The sequence below is a fragment of the Moschus berezovskii genome, chromosome 10 (assembly GCF_049115385.1).
Source record: "Moschus berezovskii isolate FMDL1 chromosome 10, NW_MosBer_1.0, whole genome shotgun sequence".
NCBI classification, from domain to species: Eukaryota; Metazoa; Chordata; class Mammalia; order Artiodactyla; family Moschidae; genus Moschus; species Moschus berezovskii.
The window spans coordinates 46,769,165-46,785,939 of record NC_142469.1 but is presented as its reverse complement, the minus strand read 5'-3'; the positions used below and the strand labels follow the sequence as shown (position 1 = coordinate 46,785,939).

Genomic DNA, 16,775 nt, shown 5'->3' with positions numbered 1-16,775 from the left:
ACTGTGGTACATCCACACACTGGGGTATTTTTCAGCAATAAAAAGAAATGAGCCATCAAGTCATGGAGGAACCTTAAATGCATACTGACAAATAAAAGAAGCTAGTGTGTAAAGGTTATATACTGTATAACTCCAACTATATGACATTCTGGAAAAGGCAAAACTATAAAGACAATAAAAGGAGTAGTAGTTTCAGGGGGAAGGGAGAGAGATGAATAGGGGGAGCATAGGAGAATTTTAGGGAAGTGAAACTATTCTGTATGACACCATAATGGTGGATAACATGACATTATGCATTTATCAAAACCCATAGAATGGTACAACACAAACAGTGAACCCCAGAGTAAATTACAGACATTATTAATTCATCAATTGAAGCAAATGTACTAGGCTAATACTAGAAGTTAATAAAGAAAACAATGTGTGTGTGTGTGGGTGGAGGGTTGAAGTGGGCAGAATATGGGAACTCCTGTGCCATTTTTCTGTAAACCTGAAACTGCTTTAAAAAATAGTCTATTGATTAAAATAAAAAAGACACCCTAGATATATTCTCTGCTTACCTCAATATGTTCTTTGGTAATAAGCCAAGGTCTATGGGCTAACACTTTGTTAAGTTCTCCTAAATTCTGTAGTTTTTGAGGAGCATTCTCTAAACCATTAAGCCACTTGGGGTCTCCACCAACATGAAGGAAATCATTTACGTGGAGATTCACTAAGTAGGAGCACTGATGTCTTGCTGCAGCCTTAAGAGAAAACAAAAGATGATTCTAACTATACATATTAAAATCTTGAACAACCACAAGTCTTTTTTTCTTTACAATGTGCAAAACAGTTAATTTTTTGATTAGTATGTTCTCAAATTTTCTATATACTACAGAAATGAAGTTTTCATATAAACATTCAAAAATTCACATATGCTATAGAAAACACCTCAAAAATATCCTGTGAACAAAACATATCTGATAAAAGTATTTGAATTTTAGAAAAATTTTATACCTACTGTCAGAACCTGATTAAGAAGAAACAAGATGCCAACCATAAAACAATGGAATCTTATTTATATATTGAACATGAGTAAAAACCACTTATGTCAATCTGAACTATTTATATAGTAGTGAAATAATCTTGTTTTCTACTTTATTTTCTTATTTAGTAGAAAATGGTTATCAATAAGGACTTCCCTGGTAGCTCAGCTGGTAAAGAATCCACCTGCAATGCAGGAGACCCCAGTTTGATTCCTGGGTTGGGAAGATCTGATGAAGAAGGAAAAGGCTACCCACTCCAGTATTCTTGGGCTTTCCTGGTGGCTCAGCTGGTAAAGAATCCGCCCACAATGCAGGAGACCTGGGTTCAATCCCTGGGTTGGGAAGATCCCCTGAAGAAGGGAAAGGCTACCCATTCCAGTATTCTGGCCTGGAGAATTCCATGGACTCAACAAAGTGTAAATACATTTTAGTTTTCCTATTATTTAGAAAAAGGAAAAACAGATACTACTTAAGAGGAGTCCAACTGGAAGTTGGAATATAAGTATTTATTCCTGTGTTTGAAAGCATTAACCATATCTTAAAAAGATTCATAAAGCAGGGAGAAAGAATTTTTCACTGAATGTTTACAAACCATTATTCCAATGTAGTGCCGATAATGTAGGGGTAATGGCCCATCCATTTGCAGTAGATAGTGTTGAGTTTTTAAGAAACTTTCTAAATACTGTGGGTGAAAAACCATCACTAAGGTAATATTATCCAAACGACCCAAAGCAGCAAAAGAATCTGCAAATAAAGTATGCATCTGTGCGTCTTCACTCCCCACTTGGAGAATCTGTATGAAAGATAGGAAAACCATGGTTACAGAAATTGTAAATCGGTGTTAAAGAAAACACAGAAGGGGAGAAATAAAGCATGCATGCACTGCATTCTGTGTGTCATTTAGAAGCAGATTAAATTTGGCTTAAGAAAGGGAGGTTATAATTCTACAAATTTAACTCAACTGGTTGCAAGATAGAAGAATAAAAATCACATATCATGTAGCAGGTGAGAAACAACAAAGGCCATCTAGATAGGCTGCTTGTAGGCTTGGCCAGAATCCAGATAAAGAAGCAGATTTAGATTATCAAATTTGCAGAGCTTGCAGACACTAATGCCTTTCCTTTTAACAACACTTACTCTCCCACAATTTACAGAGAACCAAAATTAACTAACAGTAAACAACCCTTGTGAAAACAAAGCATAGAAACATTTACATATTTAGAATTAAAGATCTAAGCTAACATTGATACCAGCCTGTGGAGCTGGCCAAGACCAAGTAACTCAGTGTATGGGCACACTTTAATAACATCTAAATATAAGCAGGTGGCATATCATTGGTCAAAAACAAGTCTTGCCTTTGCTTGACTAATTATGGGTGTTAGAAAAGTGTCATGAAATACTAGAAATCAAAGTGACTATAATAGCTTTCTAATCCCACAGATTCACTGCCAAAGCAGGATGATTAACAATGATCAACTCTGTGTAAAGCATATTGTTGAACAACAATTGTTCAGATGCCAAGATGTGGGTCATGAGAGCTTTTCCTTAAAAGCATACAGTTCACTATGTACTTTCACAAACAACATACCTCCTTTTCTGGGATGAATCTGCTTGGTCCGTGTCCTAGTGGTCGAGGAATTCTAATTCCAAGTTCCTAGAAAAGAAAATTACACCATCTCAGGCCTCTAGCTGTAAACAACATGAACTGAGGCCACAGGAATGGGAGAGAAAAACAACCAGTTGAACAGAGCCTGGCTTGTTTTGGTGGTTTGTTTTCATGACCATATATATATATCAGCTCCTCTTTTTGTATCACATAACTGACAACAGTTTATAATAAGACTCTGACTAAAAACAATAAAACCTGTTTCACTAAAACCAGAGTTTTGCATAAAGTACTTGGCAGAAATTCTAGGACAGAAAGTTCAGCACATAGCAGCCAACCCTGTGGATTGTCAGTGATACAAAATAAGACCAATGTGTTTATACATCCAAACCCAACCAACCAAAATATCAATCCCTGTGCATCTTGTCAGGATATGAAAAAGACATAACCTCTACCTAGATGTCTTAAACTGAAAGAAGTATAATTATTATTACATCTATAATAATACTTCACAAGAACAGAAATATTATGAAAAATAAAAATTATTTAAACCCACAAAAGAGAAAGTGCTGCAGGACATGGTTTCTCTGCGGTTGAATAAAACAATTTTAGAGAAATTAATTTTGTGAGTTTTCCTTAAATTTTTAATTTATAGGATCTCATTGACTTCACTTATATTTTTGAGCTCAACTAATTAAGAAATAAATGGTTTTCTACCCTTTGACATAGGGAACCTAGAGCTCTGTATTTTGTGTGACAATGTAGTAGGGTTAACAAAAACTGACAATCTACCATACCAGCTTTTCCCTCAATGCGATATGCTTATAGAAACAAAACCAAAATGTAATTCAGTCTCTTTCTTTTTTGAGTTCATGTCCTATCTGTCTAGTCTCTAGGCAAACAAACCCCCACCTTCTTTAACAACTAAATATTAACCCTTGCTTATATAATTACATGCAAATACTATTTCCACCCTCTCTTTACTGCTTCCAAAAGTCCTTCATGATATAAACCAGATGCTTTTCTTTTAAAGGAGAAAAAAAGGTTGGGGGGGGTGCAGTGATGCAGACAGAGAAGAACATATGGCAACAATTCAAGAAATTTGGTCCAAGTGAATGGAAACCTTTTGAGCAGAATTGATTTAGGCAGGCAGGAAAAAATCGAAGAGAATCTTAATCAGTAGAACTCGAGATTCAGATTTGAAGTAGGCTCTATTTGAAAACTAAATCTAAAATTTTATATAGGCTTCAAATAATTTTGTATTAGAGGTCAGTGATTTTTTACTCTGATAATTGCACACATACTGAAGAGTATAATGTTTAATAACCATATCCTTAACTGAGGAGTCACTAAATTTACTGGTCCAGCTATGTATGTGTCTCAATTTAATATCCTATAATAAATGCAAGGAAAAAACCCCACATTCCTTCTATTCAATACACAATCTTGGCACAAATGCAGCTATTTATATAAAATGATGACTCTGTTGGCCTTTCTAACTGCTGGCTTTCTGATCTAATTACATACATTTCAAAGAAAATATTCTGGGCGAGATTTCAAGGCTAAAATTAATATTTACCCTTTTTAATTTCTTTACTATCTTATTTAAACAAAATGCATTTTAGCAACACACCCCACTTTTCAGGGGTTTATTATTCATTTTATACATTTTATACACCATTCCTGCAACTTTAGTATACAAAAAGATGTCATTTCAAAGGAAGAGAAATGGATTATTCAACAAATGATTTTGATACAACTGGAGACCCACTCAGAAAAAAAGTGAAATTGGAGCCTTAAATCACCCTTTACTTCACAATAAATCATATGTAAGAAAAAAAAACAATTACAATATTAGAAGAAAATACTTGTGGAGTTAGACCTAAAAATGCAACAAAACCCAAAGTCATGTAAGACTGATAAGTTTGATGACATAAATATACTCTCATATGGGAAAAATAAACATATATAAAGTTAAACAGAAAACTTGGAAATATGTTTGCAACTCACACAGACAAGGGCTTTTTAAAAAATACATAATGACAAATCACTAAGAAACCCCCCCAAGAACCTGATAGAAAAAAATGAACAAAGGACATGAACAGTTCAAAGAAAAGGAAATATAAATGTCTGAAAAAATGATCAATCTTACTGCTTAAGATCAAAAAGTTTGATGACAGACTGTGTTGGAGAGGGGGTGGAGAAATAGCTATTCAATACTTATACATCTCTGATAGTGTTTTGAAATGTAAGGAAAAAAGATCAAGAAATATATAAGAAGTACAAATTACTGCAACTTCCAGGAGGGCAATCTGAAATACTGATCCAAATTTAAAAGTTACATACCCTAATTGACAATTCCATCCTAGACATTAACCTATGCTTACATTTTTGAAATGTCACATGTAAAAGTATAATCACTGTCACACTGTTTACAATTGTATAAGATATAAAACCACCTAAGTGCTCATCAATACAGGTCTGTTTCAATAAAGTTTAGCATAACCATAGATTAGAAGAGCATGAGGTCCTTAACAAAGAATGAAGCAGCTGTATACAAGTTGGCTTTAAAAGATCTCTAGGATATATTATGTAGGGGGAAAAATGGCAAAGTGTATATATTACTATTTGTGAGGAAAGGAAAAAAATTAGAAATTCCATTCTAGGACTTTATCTTACACATACATTAGCAGCATGTGGATTGTGTGTGTGTGTGTTTTAAAATAAGACTGTGTGTTTTTTAAAATAAAATAAGACCAGATTGTTAGTACACAGGCTTCAAAACAAAGAGGCTGAAGTATATTATTTTGGTTTTATTTCTATACCAAATAGTTTATATATCAAACTATTAATATTACAACACTAGCTCTATAATTCTAAGCAAGTGCCTATCAATGTTTCAGAAATGGAATATTTTCCTATAGGTATGCCAAGGGTCTCTACCAGTGGTCCTACATAATTCTCAAGTCTTTGAAAGTCTATCCCTATAGCCAAATTTAGTAGCTATATTGGTACCACTGTTTCCCCTCTTCTTAGCCTTCACAGGTCAAATCTTCCCTTCCCAGTTCCTTTAGAATTTTTTTTTTTTAAGAGTGAAAAATTGTTTTAAAACAAGACGTTAAGAAACAGCAAACATTCTTAGGAATGGATTATAGACCTACTATGCTAATAACTGGACTTCCCTTGTGGCTCAGCTGGTAAAGCATCCACCTGCAATGCAGGAGACCTGTGTTCAATCCCTGGGTGGGGAAGATCCACTGGAGAAGGGAAAGGCTACCCACTCTAGTATTCTGGCCTGGAGAATTCAGGACTACAGTCCATAGGGTCACAAAGAGTCGGACATGACTGAGCTGGACTTGACTGAATGCCTTTCACTTTTCACACTAATAACCTCTCAGTGTTAAGATCACATTCATTCCTTTTTGAGGTACCAGTCTAACGGGAAAGCAGGGGACAGAAAAGAAAAACTGAAGGAAAGGAATGGAAAGGAGTCTCTGATATTCAATACTCTAATTTCATTATTTTACTTAAGGTTAGTTCTAGGTAAAACAGAATTTTATGAGCTCTGAGCTGTATCTCAATTTATCCTAATTCAGATTCTATCAGAAAGCAGATAATTGATTCCATCTAGCTTCCCGCTGCACACAAACTGTTCTCTAACTTCTGGAAAAAGTAAACAGGTGACAGTTATCTTGAAAATATCCATGAAGTCTGTTTCTTGAGTTGGTGTCTTTAATTACTCTCAAGAGTTTAAGAGTTTTTGATACTTAAAGGTCCTTTTAGATACCACTATTATTATACAATAGTATTCTCAACTTCTAAAGGGTGAAAGTTTCAATTTTCTGGAAAACTCACTTCTGAAACACTTCTTTTCCTAGTCACATGACAAAATAGTTGCTACCCTGTTTGCTAGCAGGTGTTGATTTTTTTTTTTGTTAAGGCACTATGGGTCTTCAATAGTTGGCTTATGGAAAGCCAAACTAAATGCTTTTCTAACTTCCTAAAGGTTACTTCAATTATGCCTTCATATGTATCTAAGAAACTGAATTACAGATTCAGAACAAATTTTGGCCAATTTAGATTCAAGGAGGCAGAAGTTGCCAACAGCTAATAACCTTGTTATGAAGCAGATGTATATGCTAATCACAGCACAAAACCTCACTGGTTCTTAGTGAAGGTGAGGATGGGAAATCTAACATGGGAACTAACAGTACTCTCCTCTCAACAGTCCTCCTAATCAGCATCTTTGAAAGAGATTAAACAGCTTCTGCCATCACGACATTTCTGCAAATCTCTGACGTGGTATCTGTTTCCTCTCCAGTGTATGATACTAACATACTAATTTTCACAACATGAAAATTCTCAGCAAATGTTGACAGTACCACAGAATAACTGATGTATGTAATATATTCACTGTGTAAATCTGTTTATGTACTGAATGTATTGTTCTAATCAGATTTTTCAGATTTGCCAGAGATACATTTATGAATCTATATAAATGTCTTTAAGCAAAGGAATGGACAATTTGCCACAAATGCAAAATGAGAGCATTTACTGGCTTACACATCTATCCATTTGCAAAACTAGTTGAAAAGTAAAAACAACCAGATCTCTTGAATCATTTTATTTTTTCTCACTGCACTTGGTGCATTTTAAAACTAGATGTCTTAATACTGATAATAGCAACAATGATGCTAACTTTGATTTGTAAAAGATTACAAAAGCAGTTCTTTTTGAAACATATTTCAACAAGGCAAAAATGTACTGTGTAAAAAAATAGAGTTCCCATCCCACTCTCCCTTGTTTATGAGAATCATTGCCTATAGCTGGGTGCTAGCCTTTTGACATTTGAAATTTTCAAACAGAAATGAAGAAATCCAAAAGCCTTATAAAGAAATCTTATTATAACAAAATGTACTAGTTCTTCTTCTAAATTTGTCACTAACTCTTATAGGGAATTTAGAAATATTTAAAGTTCAGGTATCTTTTTCCAGTGTCTGGTATTCTATGAACTTCATCCTAGAAAAATAAAAACTCAACTGACTTCAAAGTACTGGATTTATAAGGCTGACTTAAGCTCTTATGTGTGCCTTACACTTTAGTCAGGAGTTCCATTTCTGGAAGGTGTTTTAACTTAAAGGCACTGTGGAAATTTGCTATTTGAAAGAGTTCTGTTATTAACTCTTTTGTAAAGTGAATAGTTTTCTTATAAAGCACTACTTCCTAATTTATCTCCCCACATGTTGGATGTTTTAAAAATGAAATACAATTACACAAAGCTGCCTGGTCTCCTGAACACAATCCCATAGGCTCTGCAATCAATGTGTAAGATAAAATGTATCTCTTTATCTTCCAGTTTACATGGCTATATTTAGAGAGTCTAGATCTGGGCAAGAACCAGGATTCTACACACAAATACCACTAGAAAGAACAGATACAAGCACAGTCATGAGGCTCACTTCTCAAAATGACAAAAGGTCTGTTATGGCCTGCAAACAGAAATTGTAAATGCTATTTCAACACTTTTGAACAGTTTTCTCTCTATAGTAGAGTTTCAAAGCAACAGTCTTGAGACTTTTTAGGTTGCTGTATCATCTGGAACAAGGAGCACGCTATGTAAACATGAGTGTTAAAATATAGAAGTGTTTGGTGTTCTACAACTTTCAGAAGAAAGTGTCTTCATTTAAGTTTATATGAATATATGTGGTATACTCATAGTGTAGACTCCATTTACAAAAAACATATAACTACTAACAGTCATTTTAGTGGGCAGTATTGCAGAGAAACTACCTATTTACATTTCTTGAACTAAGTCAATACTTAAAACATTCTGATTTCAATTCAATTTTAATTACTATTTCTCTTTCTCCCTTGCTACCATTTGAATTAAAGGCTTAAATTTGAGTTAAAGTTGACTTTCAATTGGTGCCCTAAGGGATTTCCCTGGTGGTCCAGTGGCTAAGACTCTGGTCTCTCAATGCAGGGACCCTGCGTTCAATCCCTGATCAGGGAACTAGATCCTGCGTGCCGCAGGATATTCAACTGGTGCCCTATTTGTAACCACTTAGGAAAAATACAAAATGTCACAATTAAATAGCTCTTTCTGAAGGTCAATTCAGACACGAAATGTTAATAAACAAGAGTAAACGCTGTGCATAACGTCATAGAGCTGGCAGAACATAGTTATTCCAGGCAAAACTGACTGAGATGCATTTTTTTCTTTTTTTTTAATGTAAAAGGCAAAAAGTGAGGGTCATCAAATAATCTGTTTTGACAAGACGTTGATGGGGGTAAAAATCCACAGGCTGTTCTACTTCAGGACTAGAGTTTGTTCGGTCTCTGACTTGTGGAGACTTGTACAGAAGACAACGTTATTTACGTTTTTCAGACTTCCATTTAAATGATCCAGACAGCTTTCTCTTCCAGCCGTGGCACTTTCTGCCCGGGGACGACTAGCAGTGGTAAACGTCCCCCCAAACCACCACTGGCCGCCCCTTCACCTGAGGGGCGCGGGCCAGCCCGCCACGCCCCGCCGGGCAGGGCGCCGGCCGGGCGGTTGCTCCAGAGGCGCCCTCCCTGGGGAGCGTTCTCCGAAGCTGTTAGGGTGCGAGGGCAGAGAAGCGACGCGACTCTGTGCAGCCCAGACAGTCGGCTGGGTACCCGCCCTCTCGCCCGGTCCCTCGCCCGGGTACCTCGTCCTGGCCGCGGCTCCCACCACACTGCTTGCAGCCCAGCAGCTCCGAGACGGCCAGAGATGCCGTATACGCCTCGTTCGCGGCTGTAGCCAGGCGCATGTCGGCGCGGGGACAGTGGCGGACGCGCAGAGGAACCGCAACAGCGCGGAGGAGAGCGCTGGGCTGGCGGCCAGCCTAGATCTGAGCTGCAGCCTCAGTCAGCAATGACGGCCGAGGCGGCGCGGGGCGGGACGGGGCGGTGCGAACAAACAAGCCACGTGGCCCCGCCCTTGCCGTCTCTCAGTTGAGTCGGCGGCCGTGATCGCCAATGGGGGCCCTCAGCGCCGCAGCGCCCCGCCTCCTCGGCGCGGAGGGGCGGGCGCTGGCGGGGGCAGTCAATGCCACCCGGCGGAAAAACAACCTCTAGGGACCGACCGTACTTCCCCCAAGGAGCTCAATCCTCTGGTCCCTAGTGGCTTGGTCTGCCGGGATGTGAGCCTACAGTGTGGCTGGAAGGTGCAGCCTGAACCGTCGGGCTTCCCTGAAAGGCAAATGTGTACCCCTGTCCCAGCATCAGCAGCCGAGAGCCTGCCCTCCATCCACCCGTTCAGGTCCAATTACCTGCCAAAGGGCAACCAACCTCTAGGCTGACTCCGACACCACTAGGAGGAAATCAAATTTGCTTCACATTTTATGAAGTCTTGAAATCTCCCTTCTCTCTTTCCAAAAAATGCCCAAACAAAGCTGATTGGGCCATAAAATGCAGAAACAAGCAGACCATGACCTACATTCAGTTAATTATTTTTGGTAAACTATGTAGAAACTGTAAGTATCAACTCTCCTACACAGATAATAAGCCTTGGTAGCAGATCTCTAAATTTTTCTTCTTCCCAAGTATATTCGAAAGCATTAAAATTTCTAATGTTTCCTCATAAGTGCCCTGGGTCTAAAGAAAGAATCTCTGAAACCCGATGAGGACTTGAAAAAACAGATCATAAAGGAACACAGCTGACACTGTTGGATCTGGAACACAAATCTCTCAAGTCTTCTGTCAAAACTTTGCTTACAGGACTCCACTAACTTCTTTAAAAAAAAATAAATTAACTCTTAAATTAGATCTCTTTTTGCATGTTTGCCCTGTATTTTCAACTTACATGCTCAGGTTAAAAAAAAAAAAAAGTTGGAACATTCTATCAGAAACAAGTGAAGTTAAAGTCAATGAATACTGACAGACACAGAACCAGGGCTCATAGATGAATATAAGTTTCAGTCTTAGAAGAGAGGTTACAATGTCTCAGAGAAGACTGAGTTACTTTTTTAGCTCTTAAACTGTCACATTGTAAAAGTAGAAGGTTAAAATGGTTACTTTTTATTTATCTTCTCCAAATAAATAAGCTTATATGTTCTCATATACTTTTTATAAATTGCTGAAGCACCCAAATATCTGGTCAAGAAAAGCAATTGGAGGTTAATATTAACATAGAATAAAAGGCTACAGAGACTTCCAAGTGCTCTTTCTCTGAGCAGAGCCACAAAACAACAACAAAACAGTATAATCTAATGCCCACTCAGCCACAAACAAACAGGCAAAAATAAACACAGAAAATCATCCAATTTGCAGCAATATGACATACCCTCCAAGATAAACTGATTGTACGTGAGTAATTTGGAAACATAAATGACTTGATGTAGGGGTTGTGAGCGATAAAGCTACTTAATGAGGGAAGTATGTGAAAAATGATCACTCTGGTTCTAGAAGAGTTGAGCTGTGATTTTATTTTCTGGAAAGAAAACAGCAGTGAGGGTTAGTTGTCTAGTAGGGCATAACCTTGTCTATGATATTAAAATTATATTTGTAAAATGGAGAATGTTTGCCTTACTATTTTTTAATGAGAGGGAAGGGAAAAGCATGCATCTAGCTAATGCAAAAATGGTTTAAAACATTTAAATGCAAATTAGAACTGCAAACTGTGTGTGTACATGTGTATATTCATATGTATATATGTATATCTGATACTTCATGCTTCATACATTTTGAAGATACATATGTTGAAATTGCATAGGAAGCTCCCATTAGGATTTTTTTTTTTAAGAAAGTTTGTTTATTTTGATGCTACCTTACATAAAAAGAAAAATAATTTTAATATATTCTAATTCAGTCCTACCAAGGCCCTTCAAGTCATTCAGTTCAGTTCAGTCGCTCAGTCGTGTCCGACTCTTTGTGGCGACCCCATGAATCATAGCACACCAGGCCTCCCTGTCCATCACCAACTCCCGGAGTTCACTCAAACTCATGTTACTACTACTACTACTAAGTCACTTCAGTCGTGTCCGACTCTGTGTGACCCCATAGACGGAAGCCCACCAGGCTCCTCCATCCATGGGATTTTCTAGGCAAGAGTACTGCAGTGGCTTGCCATTGCCTTCTCCACAAACTCATGTTAGATAGTACTAATTTTTGCTTTTTGATAGAGCAGTAACTGAATTAGTCACTCTCTTCTATAACATAAAAAGGTTGCCTCCAAATAAATGTATTAACGAAGAGTTCCAACAACTGTATTGACCTGCAAATATTATGCAGATCTCATTTCTGAGATTTTTTACAAATCATTTAATAAAAAGTTTATATTTTCCAAAGATTTCACTGCTTGAGTAGGCCAGATATCCTGAAGGTGCTTCTCTTAATGAACTCCCAGTGCTAAGCAAGTAAAAAACCTCTTGAACACCAATTAGTAACTGGAAAGGACTATGCTTTTGATATTTACCACAGGCTATCATCATAGGCTAGCAACTATTTACAAAGTCTGCTATTTAAACATTTCATTTCAACATTTTATTTCTTCAATGCAGAATCCTGATATCTAATCCAAGAAGTAATAGTAATTCTGAATTTTTCCTTTCTTCTAAAAATGTTCTGGGCACTCCCTGGTGGTTAGGACTACTGCTTTCACTGCTGAGAATGTGTGTTCAATCTCTGGTTGGGGAACTAAGCTCCTGCAAGCTAACAGACACGGCCAAAAACTTACATACATACATAAATGGGCTTCTCTTGTGGCTCAGTGGTAAAGAATCCACCTGGCAATGCAGGAGACCAGGAGAAGCAGGTTTGATCCCTGGATCTGGAAGATCCCCTGGAGGAGGGTATGGCAACCCACTCCAGTATTCTTGCCAGGAAAATCCTATGGACAGAGGAGCCTGGCAGGCTATGGTCCATGGAGTCACAAAGAGTTGGACATGACTGGAGGGACTGAGCACACACATACATAAATGTTGTATGTACATTAACCTACCCAACTCAACTGTATCAAAGTGAGGTTTTTTCACTTGACATTAGCAGTAATGATCTCAATGCTAATCGCCTCAGAACAAGATGGTACAGCCATGTAAAAAGTAACAGTGGTGCCAAATGACTTGATCTGAGCAGAGAACCATGAAGCATTGGAGTCCAGACCTGGAGTGGTGGTTCAAGATGGGCTTCCTGAAGTAAGTGATATCTGAGCTAGGGCTTAGAGGATTAATAGAGAGGCCTTGGAAAGAAAATTGGTAGAGTGTTCGGAAGAATAAAGACAGAATTCTAAGCAAAGAAACTAGCATTGTGCAAAGGCTCAGAGGCAGGGGAGAGGGAAGCTGAATAAAGGAAGTTCATTGGTGTCTGGCAGAGAAGGGAAAGGCAACCCACTCTAGGATTCTTGCCTGGAGAATCCCATGAACAGAGCCTGGTGGGCTACAATCCATGGGGTCACAAAAAGTCAGACACGACTGGGCGACTAACACAACAACAACTGGTGTCTGGAGGGCTTCCCTGGTGGCTCTGCTGGTAAAGAATCCACTTGTGATGCGGGAGACCTGGCTTCAATCCCTGGGTTGGGAGGATCCCCTGGAGAAGGGAACAGCTACCCACTCCAGTATTCTGGCCTGGAGAATTCCATGGACTGTATAGTCCATGGGGTCACAAAGACTGGACACAATTGAGCAGCTTTCACTCACTCACTCACTGGTGTCTGGAGCAGAGATTATGGAGAGTAATGGATGGAGTTTAGGTCGAACAGTAAGGAGGGACCTCGTTTAAGATTCATTAAGGACAATAAATTTCATTCTTTAAAGTACTGTGGAGTTACTAAAAGTTTTAAAGACTGTAATGACATCAAATTTGTGTTTCAGCTAAGGTTCAGGCAAAACTAGAGATAGAAAGATATGTTATGAAGATTGTTGAGGCAACTGTGGCAAAGGCAAGATGGTGTTCTAAAGAACAATGGAAATGAAGCAAAGTGCAGGGATGAAGGTGGATTTGTCTCTGTTGGGGCTACGCAGGTGATACAGCGGTAAAGAATCCACCTGCCAATCCAAGAGACATAGAAGTCATGGGTTTGATCCCTGGGTCGAGAAGATCCCCTGGAGTAGGAAATGGCAACCCACTCAAGTATTCTTGCCTTGGAAATCCCAAGGACAGAGGAATCTGGCAGGCTATAGTCTATGGGGTCACAAAGAGTCGGACATGACTGAGCACGCACCCACCATGCACGTGAGAAAGAAAATGATGCCTTATACTCTTGTTTTTGAAATTCAGGAGATAAATCTCAAATTGTATGCTCTCTTGACTAAGTGGCTTCGCTAAACCCATTAGACTTTTAAAAATATAGTCAATTCATGAAAAAGAATAGGTATATTTTAATAAAATACTAGTCAGGGCAAAAGGTATAATTACACTTTCATTGGCCACATATTAAACCTTGAATTTTTTATTAACTAAAGAAATTGAAAGTGAATTAAAGTACTGTAGATATGTAGATCTATTCTTCAGAATAGAAATATTTATTAATTGGTTAGACACACATAACAATGATTTTAGCCATTAAACCAAACAACTCCTTTAAGAATGGGAGTGGGATTTGTTAGATTTATGTAGTTTTAGCTTTTTGAAAAAATGCCCTATTGTCATTTAAAACATTTTTTATTTGGAATGAATTATGGTTTATAATATTACTTCTGCTTACTAATTTTGTCTAGATTTTCCTCCTCTAGTTGATATCTTCCTGTTTCTTATATATAGCTTGCCTGCTAAGCACATTTTTCCTTTCAACATCATGTTTTGGGTACATTGAGATCCTTTCTCTTATTTGTCCTCTACTTTTTTCACTTCTTCAATTTAATTTTTAGAATTATATTACTTATAAAGAAGCAATAATGTTGACAAATTTTTGCTCTCTTTTCTCTTTCATTGTTTCTTCTTTTAGAAATGCACAGTTTAAAATTTTTATATAGGGTTTTAGAAACAGACCAGCACTCATATTTGTAAACAAGTAATATTCCAAATAGTGTCAGTAGTTTTACATTAGAAAATCCCTTTCCTCAAAGAATAAGCATGCCAAGTCATGGTCAGGCTTTCCAGACTAATGATAATAAGACCAAAATATCAGACACTAAGGATTTTACACATGTAAGGCAGATACAATTACTTCTATTTTAAAAATCTGTAAAACTGAAACGTAAAATATTGGTAATTCATCCAAAGTTGTAAAAGTAGTCAAACGTAGACTGAGTTTAGAGCCTAGGTCTGTCTGAATCCAAGCAGCAGAAGCTAAGCTGCTGCCTTTAATGAATATTTTAAAAATTAGAATAATTGTATGTTAGCCTAAGTTCTTGATTCTGAGAGCAAGAGAAGGCAGGAAGAAAGAAAAATGTATCCTTTTTGTGAGATCTATTTATCTCAGGGTGAGATCTGGCTTAAAAAAAAAGAAAAGTAAAAAGCAATCATGGAATCAGTGGCCTTGGTCTTTGAGAGCTGCTTTCCTCTATTTCTCTATCCCTATCATTCCTCAGTGTCTTCCCAGACCTTTGCTGACTTCATGCTACCCCAAACTCCCCCACTACATAACTCACCTGGGTCTACCCAATCTCCTACCTTATTCATATTATAAAAGATTTGGGCCTTCCAGACAAACACTCTTGGAGGCCTTGGGATCACTATTTAGGCAGGCAGGCAGGCTCACTCTGCTTGGGAATCAGCTTGTCCTTTCCAGCTGTAACAAGCAAATTCTATTTTTCATTGTCTCTTCTCATCAGGAACCCCAGGTAGTCCCAAGCTCCTTTGATTTTTCTGTTCCTGTTCTCCTGCACTACCAAGATAGAGGCCATAAAGGTTTGGGCAATGGTACATATGGCTCACTTGTTAAGTCAGGCAGGTACTTACAAGTCAGACACCACCTGTATTCATACCATTGTTTGACAAATTTATGAACATTTTAAAGCCCAAGTCTGGCTTTAAACATCCACAGGCTTATCTAAAGTGAAATATCAGGAAAAGAAAGTGCCAGTTGAGATACCAAAGTTAGATGGGAGAATTCATTCATTACAACTTTTAGAAGCTAATTACTTTTCAGTATTGTTTTGAGGTAAATAAGAAGGAATAGGTTTAACTTGGAATAGGACAGGGTTCAGGAAAAAGGTGAGTGTAGTGGGAAACTGAGAGTTAGGACTTTTCCCCATATGTTCCTAGGAGTTCAACTTATGAACTTAAGATACCAACTTAAAAAAAAAAGTAATGGAAGAAACTTAATGTATGACATGTTGAAGTAGAACATATTTCTCAGACTATGCATATATGTTATATTTAAAGTAGTTTATGAGGGGCCAGATTTCATCTCTACCTAAAAACACATGTGAAAATATTTTTTAAATTCTCAAAATGCTTCTGTTTGTGGGCACTCGGCAGTAACTGGTTTAAATATGTAACCTATAATTTTAAGTCCAAGGAATATATTGGTCTGGCATAATATAAAAAAATTATCTTTTCAAAACGGAATAAAGTCAAACGTAGTGTCTTCAACTTATCCTGAGCCCATAGACTTTATGGAACTGAATTTACCCATAGTTAAAGAGTTTAGGCTAAATGCATATTTGTAAGTCATCAGCTTAATCATGTCTGAATTTTGAATGTTTTATTCATACTGGAGATAATTTTCATTCAAAGAAACAAAATCCTAATGACAATATTCTAAATCTTTTAATCAAATTATTTTTTGTTTATAACAGCTATCCTGACCTCTCTATCCATGCCCCTTCACCATGATTAGTACTACCAAGCAGTGAATAGAGTTCAATAATATATGTTTTTCTAACACAGCTCAAAGAACCCCCTACTCAGTTCCTTTGTGACAATCTTTAGTTGAAGGTCCTTTGATCCTTTAAATCACCTTCTTTCTTTGCCTCCTTCTGAGATCTCCTGTTTTTCAAAAGGGTATTAAGTTGTAGATCTTTAACTCGGTCACAAAATACAAGGCCACATCTACAAACTACTTGCATGCTATTAAGTGTTTCAGAAATAATGGCATTTCACTGTACTTGCTCATCTGTTTTTCTGCCCTCCAAAACCTCACTGCACCTCTGTGGGCCACGTTTCCCTTTGTCCAAAGGATGTGAGTACATTCAGGACATCATAGTTCAACAAATAAATTTATTTTCACTTGTTAC

The 16,775-nt window shown here is 37.5% G+C and overlaps 1 protein-coding gene across 3 annotated transcripts in view; it reads right to left on the bottom strand.

Moving 5' to 3' along the window:
* SESN1 (sestrin 1) overlaps positions 1–16,775 on the bottom strand; it is a 114,984-nt gene that overhangs the window by 11,695 nt on the left and 86,514 nt on the right. For 2 of the 3 annotated variants that reach the window (XM_055433538.2, XM_055433540.2), the window contains exons 2-4: positions 2,614–2,679; positions 1,618–1,818; positions 561–743 (exon numbers count right to left, since the gene is read on the bottom strand). In XM_055433538.2, coding sequence (XP_055289513.1) covers positions 561–743; positions 1,618–1,818; positions 2,614–2,679 — 450 coding nt within the window. Of the gene's footprint in view, positions 1–560; positions 744–1,617; positions 1,819–2,613; positions 2,680–9,323; positions 9,563–16,775 lie in introns of those variants that run through there. The other variant, XM_055433539.2, reaches the window with a different exon arrangement.